This window comes from Raphanus sativus, unplaced genomic scaffold (genome assembly GCF_000801105.2).
Source record: "Raphanus sativus cultivar WK10039 unplaced genomic scaffold, ASM80110v3 Scaffold3712, whole genome shotgun sequence".
NCBI lineage: Eukaryota > Viridiplantae > Streptophyta > Magnoliopsida > Brassicales > Brassicaceae > Raphanus > Raphanus sativus.
Window position 1 is genome coordinate 1 of NW_026619016.1, and position 10058 is coordinate 10058.

The 10058-nt window shown below is 30.4% G+C and overlaps 1 protein-coding gene across 2 annotated transcripts; it reads left to right on the plus strand.

The window, feature by feature from the left end:
* The first annotated feature begins 3212 nt into the window (after nucleotides 1-3212).
* LOC108833423 (V-type proton ATPase subunit a3-like) lies at nucleotides 3213-4548 on the plus strand. Of its 2 annotated transcripts, XM_057001527.1 has the most exons (4): nucleotides 3218-3663; nucleotides 3815-3859; nucleotides 3947-4053; nucleotides 4294-4548. In XM_057001527.1, the coding sequence occupies exons 1-4, from the start codon at nucleotides 3478-3480 to the stop codon at nucleotides 4349-4351; spliced, it is 396 nt and encodes a 131-aa protein (XP_056857507.1). In that variant the 5' UTR covers nucleotides 3218-3477; the 3' UTR covers nucleotides 4352-4548. The 2 variants fall into 2 exon arrangements, with proteins under 2 accessions (XP_056857506.1, XP_056857507.1); XM_057001526.1 differs by having other exon boundaries at nucleotides 3213-3663; nucleotides 3815-4053.
* The last annotated feature ends 5510 nt before the right edge of the window (nucleotides 4549-10058 follow it).

A 10058-nucleotide genomic window follows, 5' to 3' on the forward strand; every position in this document is an offset into this window, starting at 1 on the left:
TGATGTTTGTGAACTTTCTGTTGTAAATAGAAACTGAATTTAGTGGACTAACGGAAGATAAATTTGGTTAGGGCGATGAATCCAACAATGTAGAACAAAATATGAAACCTATGTTAACTGATTATTAATTTGATATCTGAATCCAATTGAGGTCAACTAGTTCATTTAAAATTCACCTAATTTTAGAATTTACAAAGTGTCAAAAAGATAAATGTACGACGATATTTATATTTATCTGATTCAGATTTCAGTGTAATATAAGATTCGTTCTTTCTAGATATTACAAAACAGAACTATTCGTTAGTGATTCGTTCTATTTAGATATAACTAAATAAGCTGATGAAATATGTTTGTACTATCAAATACTCAATCCTTTTTATTAATTTACATTTCTAGAAAACAAACTGTTCTAAAAATTTGCTATATGTGTAATGTGGTAATTCATTATTTTGATGAAAATGGAATAATTTAACTTTTGCGTTTGTATTTAACAAAGAAACATTTTCCTTTTTAACTACTTTATGAAACTGCTCTATATAGTCTATATTTCGTATGGCGACCAACTTAAAGGCTAAAACATATATGTTTGTACTATAAATTAGGGCTGTTCAATATGGCAAAACCGAACCGTACCGAACCGAACCAAACCGAAATAGACAATGTGGTTTGGATTTGGTATATACCATACAAACCGAATGGATGTAATTTTCTAAAAACCATAGGATTTGGATATGGTTTGGTATATAACCGATAAACCGAATAAACCGAATAAAACCGATCAAAAATAGAAACATGTAAATATGTGTATATTTTATAACGACATATGAAAATCATAAGTTAATTTGTTTGCTAATAACTATTACCATATTTTTTACAGTAATAAAGAAGTCATGATTTGTAAAACATTTGAAGTATAATTAAATAACAATTCATCGTAACCGATGCTTCTTATTTTTAGTCTTCTTTTTGATATTTTTGCTTTATTTTAGCATTTGACTAAATTGAAATAAAGATTATAAATTTGATGGACAATAATTAGTAGAAATTCTTCACAATTTTTTTAGTCTATAAATGAACAGAGATTCGTGTTCAATCGAAGAAACATGAATTTGATGAACGCTAAATATGGAAGAGTAGAAAAACTTTTTTTAGTGCTTCGTGCTTCTGTTTTGTTTTTAGTTTTTTACTTTTATTCAAAATTTTGAGCTTTGATTTTAATTCTAAATTTGATTATTTTATTAGATGGTATAAGCGTTTTTTATTTTTTGTTCTTTTATTTTAAAATATGATATTTTTTAATAAATGACTGTGTTGACAACATGACTCTAAAATTCATATAATATGATCACAAAATAAAGAATTATGTTTTTGGTATAAAACCGAATAAACCGAAAACCGACAGTATATAAACCGAACCGAACCGAAGTAAATATGGATTTAGAATGGTACTTGTATTTTACTAACCGAAAACCGAAAAAACCGAACCGAAACCGAACCGATATCCGGATTGAACACCCCTACTATAAATAAAACTATTAACAGGCGTATGTCGACAAAAAAATATTAACAGGCGTCATTCCTGAGATATATATAAAATATCATCAAATCTAATATAGATACATTGTTGAACAAAATGCAATGGGGGTGTTGATTTTGGGAAGAAAACACGTGTATTTAGAAAAGCTGAAAGTATTCAACTGGTTGAAAACTTTTATGTTGGGCTACTTTTGATATGTACCAAACTTTAATTGGTAAAATAATTTTGAGAGCTTGTATATACACTCATGTTGTATTTAAACCGAGATACATGTCTGATTTTCAGTTGTAAACCAGATTTTTTTTTGTTTCTAAACCCCACCCAATAATTTGAACTTATTTATTTCACAATAAAACTTTTTTTTGAAATATTATACCAAAAATCATGTTTTATGATATATAAATAGAGAAAGTTTCATTTCATTTGTGAATAGAAAATAAAAGGTCATTTTCACTATAATAAACTATTTTGGTGTTTTAATTTTTAGAAAATGGATTCTGATAAATATTTAGAACATAAATTCTGCTCATTTTATTTGTAATTTACTCAAATCTCAAAAATTATCAATTTTAAAACTAAATTTTCAACCTACCCCAAAATATACCAAATTATGGTCTTTCACCAATTTTTTCATGTTTCATTTGTTCCAAACTATCTTCTGTATTATTAATCGATGCTGACTTATTTTTTCAAACACTTCATTCTCTTTTACTTGAAATTTTTCTGAATACATTAGCAACTGAAGTTCCTGAATTCTCTACACAAAAACTCTGGGTGGCATGAGCGATGTTAATGAACTGATTTGTTTTTAAAATATTAATTTTAATATTTAAAAATATATAAACATCTAATTTTAAATAAAACTTACTAAACTTTATGTCATTTTAGGTACTTAAGTTAATTATAATCTAAAAATATTAATTAATAATTATTATATTGTAAAAGATAAAAATATGAATTAGAAATGGTAGTTTAAAATGTTGAATTTTATTAAAGAAACTATTGTAAAGATTAAAAATAAAGTGGGTTTTGAATGAGTAAGTGAAAGAAAAAGAAGATGATGTGGACAGTCTAATTGATTAGTAACCTTGTATCTGAATCCAATTGAGGTCAACTATTTCGTTTTAAACTCACCTAATTTTAAGAATTTACAAAGGGTCAAAAAGATAAATGTACAACGACATTTACATCTCCATGACTTAAATTTCAGTGTATTATAAGATTCGTTTTTTCTAAATATTGCAAAACAAAAATATTCACGATGATTCATTCTTCTAGGTGTAGCTAAACAAGCTGATGAAAGATGTTTGTACTGTCAAATATTTAATCTAGTTCATAAATTTACATGTTTTAGAAAACAAATTGATCTAAGAGATGTTTTAAAATTTTTCTATGTGTGTAATGCGTTAATGCATTATTTTGATGAAATTGAATAGTTTAACTTTGCTTTTGTATTTAACTAACAAATATTTTCCTTGTTAATCACTCTATGCAACTACTCTATATAGTCTATAGTTCTGTACGACGACCAACTTAAAACTAAAAACGTCTATCTATACTATAAGAATATTAAGAGCATCATTAACGCAAACGCTTAATGAGTTGTTTAGTGATTTTTGGAATTAAAAAAAAAAGAAAAATGCATTATTTACTGAGAATGCGCTGCTTAATTAAGCAACAGAAGCAACATAATTTATTGGACACGTGTTGTGTTCTCATCACTCGGCGGTGAAACCGTCTTCGTCTTTCCTCGTCTCTCTCTCCTCGACGACTCTGCGATGAAGCTCTCGGCGTCTGTTGTTGTCGATCCTCCATCTCTTTCCTCGACATCTCCATGATCAATCGACAATGATCTCTCCTTTGTCTCTCTCTCTATTTCTCCTCGACGCAATGAATCTCTCTGTGTGGATCCTCCATCTCTCTCTCGACGCTTCACCGCGATGAGAGAAAGAGATTGCGAATCCGATCTCGTCACGGCGGAGACTCGCGGTGGTGGTGGTTGCTGTCCGCTGATGGATCTGATGCGCTCGGAGCCGATGCAGCTCGTTCAGGTCATTGTTCCTATGGAATCTGCTCATCTTACCGTCTCTTATCTCGGCAATCTCGGCCTCGTCAAGTTCAAAGACGTACGCTTACTTTCTCTCTCTCTTTTTGATCATCTCTTTACAACTGTATGTATACGCTTGTCTGTTTGTCTTAAGATGTTCGTTGAGCTTTGATCTTCCGAAGATTACGATCCGACTGTGGATTCATCTTTGTTTTTGATGTTAATCACAGCTGAATTCTGAGAATAGCCCATTTCAACGGACTTATGCTGCTCAGGTAACTTTATATAAGTGTAATGTATTGTGGAAGAAAGTGTGTGTGGATATCTTTTGCTCCCATTTGTTGATATTATGTTATATGAAGATCAATGTGGAGAGCTGGAAGCTGAACTTGTCGAAATCAATGCTAATAATGACAAGCTGCAGCGCTCTTACAATGAACTTGTTGAGTACAAGCTCGTTCTTCAAAAGGTATAATATCATGGGGTGTTTGTAAATGATTACACTGAGTCCGGATTTGGTTTGTAACTAATTACACCAGCTTTTTGGTTCTGTATATATATTTATTTACCTGAGAAGAAAAGTAGATACTACGGCTACCGCACTATAGATGATCTTTGGTTTTAGTGAATGTAAAGGGATTTCTATAGTGGGAAATGTATATTTACAATGTTGTTGTGGTTAAGGCGTTGGATGTGAATGTTTTTCTAGGCTGGTGAATTTTTTGCGTCAGCCCATAGAAGTGCTACTGCTCAACAGAGTGAGATAGAATCACAGCAAATGGGTGAAGACGTCCTGGAGACTCCTTTGTTGCAGGAAGTACGAAAGCTATGACTGTTCTACTTCTTTAACATGAACATGTACTCAGTCGCAATCATATATTTTTTATTTTTTTTAAGCACCCCAAAATAAACAACTACCATTGGAAGATATTTAATTAGAGGTTGCTTAAGATATTGTTTAACACTTATTTATTGTTAAAAATTGATTAAGCATCCCCATTAGAGTTGTTGGGTTAATGATGCTCTAACATGCATCATTCCTAATATATATATGAAAAATATCAACAAATCTATTCAGATAGACTGTTGAACAAAGTGAAACTGTGATGTTAATTTTGGGAAGAAAACACAAGGATTCACATGACAAGACACAAAAGCATATCCATATAGCAATTTCACTTTAAATTTCTGAAAATACCCCTATTGCAACTTTTTCATTTCTCTTTCTTCTTCTTCTCTTACGATTCTTTTCTTCTTCTTCTTCATTGTATCAGATTCTTCTTTTCTTTGCAGATTAGTTCACATAATTCTTTAACGTCAATTCAATCACGTACAAATAGGATTCTCAACAATTTTTTCTCCATCATTCATCAACATTGAAAGCTTTTTAAAATATCTGGGTTCATCATTTTTTTTTTGAATCTCTCAGCTGCCATATTTAAATTCGACACCATTCTTACGAGGACTTTCTTCTCCTCTTATCATATTTGGCACTGGGACAACAATTTCGTAATGACTGATACAAAAAGTGTTAACAGTTAAGAATGTAGAAGTAAAATAGTTAACGATTAACTTAGCATGATACAACAATTGTTACCATGTTAACAAATAATGTAACTGATAATGAAAATGATTGAGAATATATGACAACAAAATATATCAAAATATTTTAATTTTTAATATAATACATATTTTCTTAACATGTTATCATATGTGTATAAGTGTTAAAAGAAACAATAACATAAATAGTAAAGAATACTTATTCTTTTCTACCAATTCATGAATCAGCTAATAAAATATGTATCATGTAACAATTCATGTATTGGATAACAAATCATATATCAAACAATGTATCAGCTAACTAATTACTTATCAGCTAACAAAGAATGTATCAACTGATGCTATATTATTTGGTAACATCTTACAAATCATTATATCAAACAAATATAACGACAAACAAACAATATATCATATTATTTATCCTAACAAATCATGTATTAGCTGAAAAACATTTTTGGAACATCTTACTAATCATTCGTCAGTAAAGAGAAATCTTTAGTAACAGTTACCAAAACATGTATCTCAAAGAAAATATGTAAATTAGAGTATTGCTACAACAATATTAATATCAGGTACAAAAGAAAATATCGGTTAACATTGTTGTTATCCAAATTGTAAAACAACTTTACGGATTCACTTTTCTCTTCTCTGTTTTAGGCTCTGACAAATTCACCGATTAGGTTTTCTCGAGAATAAAATTTTAGGAGATTATGTAGGAACTTATATCGACGCGAGGAACTCAATCCGTAAATCTGGATTTTCTTAGCTCCACCCCAAAATGGTTAATATCGACCGTCACATATGTGAAAGATCCCGACAATTAACAAAGATGATTGATTTCTCTGATTGCATCCATGGTCTTGTGATTCAAAATCGAAGGCAAAGTAATGGTGGGAAAAATAGTTGTTGTTGGTTGAGTAAATCATCTTTGCAGTAGTCATAAAAATAACAATAATTTTAAGTGGTTGATAAAGGAGATAGTGATTTAGATAATGATTTAGAATTGTGATGCTAGGAGTTTCAAAGCTCCTAAAACAAATGTTGTAGGATAGTGATGAATGTCGAACCAGTTCTGAGGGACTCAAAGCAGTGAGAATGCAAGTATTTACCTAATCTAAGTGCAGCCAGTGATTTGATGATTTCTAAACTAATGATTAAAGCTAATGCAAAGCAATAAAAATGATACTTTTAAGCTATTGGAAAGGAGAACTCATGGGTATAGGGATTTAGACCTTGAGTGATCAGGTTTCGAACTAAGGAATGCAAATGATAAATCAAACTATCAACCTTAAGCCTAGACACAATTCTAAGCAAGCTCTATGTCTAGATGAATGCTCATTTGCTAACATGTCTCAAACATCAAATGTCTTTGGTTGAATAACACGCAAGCAATCATTACTAACAAGTCTATTAGCTATCTTAGCATCTTTAACAACAAATGTCTTTGGCAAAGTACACTAAAAGCCTAGGAAAGTTGACTCAGGCATTTCATCAAACACCTGTCGGGTGAGAAATGCCTAGAGATCACCCTTTGAGTGGCCTACTCAAATGATGCATTAAGATCACTCTACTAGCAAAGAACAAGTATGATCTATACCTAAAACATCCTAGAACTAGCCTAATCACCCTTAATCACCCTAACCCATGAATCCAAAAGGTGATTACTCACTAATCTCCATGATTCCTCTTAAACCCATGATGGATTTCAGATTAATCATGTAGAGAAATAGATGAGAGATCACAAGAACAATAACAAACCAAGCCAAAAAGAGATTAATTTCTTGAGAGAGTTTGTGTTTTTCAATAGATCAAAGATAATCTGCCAAAAGGTGGCTACAACATACTTAAACAATAGGTTTTTCAGAGTAAAAACGTGCATAAGAAATTGCAAAAAGGTCCTTGAAAAATCATAAAATCGGGTAGCATAAAGGGATGGAGCGACCAGGAGGGGTCGCTCCGGGTGGTCGCTGCGGGTTGGTCGAAGAAGACGAGCGGGCTGGGTGAGTCGCTGCGCCGAGGTCGCTCCAGGAGTGAAGTCACAGCGGCCAGCCAGGGTCGCTCCGGTCAGGTCGCTCCGGATGGATATGTCTCTAGTAAATTGGTCATAACTTCTTCGTTACATCTCCAAATGACTTGAAACCACTTCCATTAGAAAGCTAACTCAATTTCCTGTGTCTCCACAAAATCTTAGCAACCGAAGATGTCTCGAAGGCCTCCATCCATGCTCATCTTTCACCCCCTTTTTGAGCACATTGCTTCCAAATGTCTCCAAGAACTCCATGTGGTGTTCCAATACCTGATAGATACATATGTATGCTAAATGCAACCTAAACATGCCTAAATCCTAATCTATATGATGCAAATGCCTATGAATGAATGGTTAAAACAATGCAAATATGCAAGACATCAAATTGGAGAAAAAAGAGATGTAGTTGCAGAAAAAAAGAAGAGAAGAATAAACACGGTGAAGAAGAAGAGACAAAAGAAAGAGAAAGGAAGATATAGGTATTTTCGGAATAAAATTAATACTGTCATGTCATGTGTACATCTCAAATTAGGTCTCTCCATTCTCTAAACTAAAAGTATTCAACTGGTTAAAAACTTTTTTGTTGAGCCAGTTTTGACAAGTGTCAAATTTTAATTGGTTAAAAATTGTTGGAAGCTTGTATACACAATGATATTGTATTAGATAGAGATGCTTGTCAGATTTTCAATTGCATACCATATATTTTTTTTGTTTTTAAACACCACATAATAATTTTAACTTATTTATTTTATACTAAAACACTTTTAAAAAAAATATTATACCAAACTCATGCTTTTCATGATTTATAAATAGAGACTAATTTCATTTTATTGTAAATAGAAAATAAAACACAGAGCAGGACCATTTACAACTTAAAATATGTGAAACAAGAAAATAAAAGATTATTAAGTCAGGATAAGAACAAACTAAACTAAATTAAGAGTAATCATAAACATATATGTTTTTTTTCTTTCATCAAAGATCTAAAGAATATGAAAGCATGGAAAAGAAGAAAGAGAGATGAATGAGTAAGAAAAGGAGATCAATATGGAGTAAAACTATTAGATCAATGTTATACAAATAGTGAAACATTTTTTAATCGTGATTTCTAGTTTTGAACATGGGCGTTATATCTGCGAAAATTTAGGGACTTTTAGTTTTTTTTTTTCTTTCTCTTTTCAACCGATTTGTATGTTCAATACAAATAATCCACCAACCATACAAGTGGAGTATAAAATATTAAAACATTAGGTGATAGTCTGCGCCCTGCGCGAGATGAGTGGCTAAAAATATTATTATTTTTAATCTATAAATTTCTAATCTATTAAAACTGAACTACAAATATTATTTAACCCTGAGTTTTCCACAAAAATTACATCATAATGCCACTGGGCTTATACACTGTCGTTTAGCATAATAATAAAACGACCGAACTTTAATTGATAGACATAAACCAGCGAAAGTAATTTGATAGACATAACCAACTTCCTGCAAAACCGACAAAACATAAGTATGTTAAGCCGTTATACGTAACTTTAGAATATATTGGTGCAATAAATCAGAAAGGGAATTTACCTATTCTACGCTTAACTAATAAAATATCACTTTGCTAACATCTAAATTATTAAGACTGAAGTACACTTAAATATATCCTCTTAAAGTTGCTCAAATATTACAAAGGACTGCCACTGCATTTAAAACAAATAATCTAAACTATTAAGACTGAAGTACACTTAAATATATCTTCTTAAAGTTGCTCAAATATTACAAAGAACTGCCACTGCATTTAAAACAAATAATTAATCCAAATTACTATTATTATCTAACCGGATTTGACCAGATTTGGCTGGATGATTTACTTACCAAACTTTTTTTTCTGACATCACTTACCAAAAACTTAAAATGTACATTTAATATCATGTGCATTGTAGTTTTATATCTTATATATTATACACATGACATTAAAAAAAAGAAAACACTTGTCAAATGTTAGTGAGTCACCGCATTTGTATTTTTAATTTTAATAATAGCATTTACATTACAGAATATTTTATTTATACAATGTAATACTTGCACAAATAGATTAACATTTGGGTTGATATATAGATTCAAAATTGTCATCAATAACGATCCACTTAATCATTTATAAAACACAGTAATTACCAACGGTTTAGAAATTTATAATGATTTTATAAATTAAAAACAATGAAAACAATCAATAACCATTATTAAAAAATGTTTTCAATATATATAAGAAAAATACAACAAAAATATTAATTTCATATACTAACTTAAATTATAGTTTTTATATTTGACATTAAACTTGAAGAATATAATATATATGATTATTTATAAGATGATACATATAAAATACTATTATTTATATGATTATTTATATGATGGACCAATACAATTAATTATATGATTACATATATAGGATACATAATAGTGACTAGGGCTGGGCGTTCAAGTATCAATTCCGTTCGTGGTCAAAGATTTCAACCCCGTTCATATATTTCTAAATTTCAGTTCGAATTATCACTAGGGCTCGGCGTTCAGATATCCATTCGGGTTCGTTTCAGATCTGTGTTTTAGATTTCTGGAATCAAAAATTTCAGTTCCATTCATATATTTTTAAATTTCAGTTTGAATTACATTCGGATCTTTGCGGATTCAGTTCGGGTTCAGATAACCCATTTAATTTTTTTTTAAAAATTCACTATATATTTTGAATTTCTTAAAATCTATAAATAAAACAATATATTGTATATAAATTTGAATAACATATGTCAAAATACCTAAACTTAACATATAAATTGGTTTAGTTTAAATTTTGGATCAAAAATCAAAAATTATTTTAAATATTTTTGCTGTTTTGAGTGTACTTC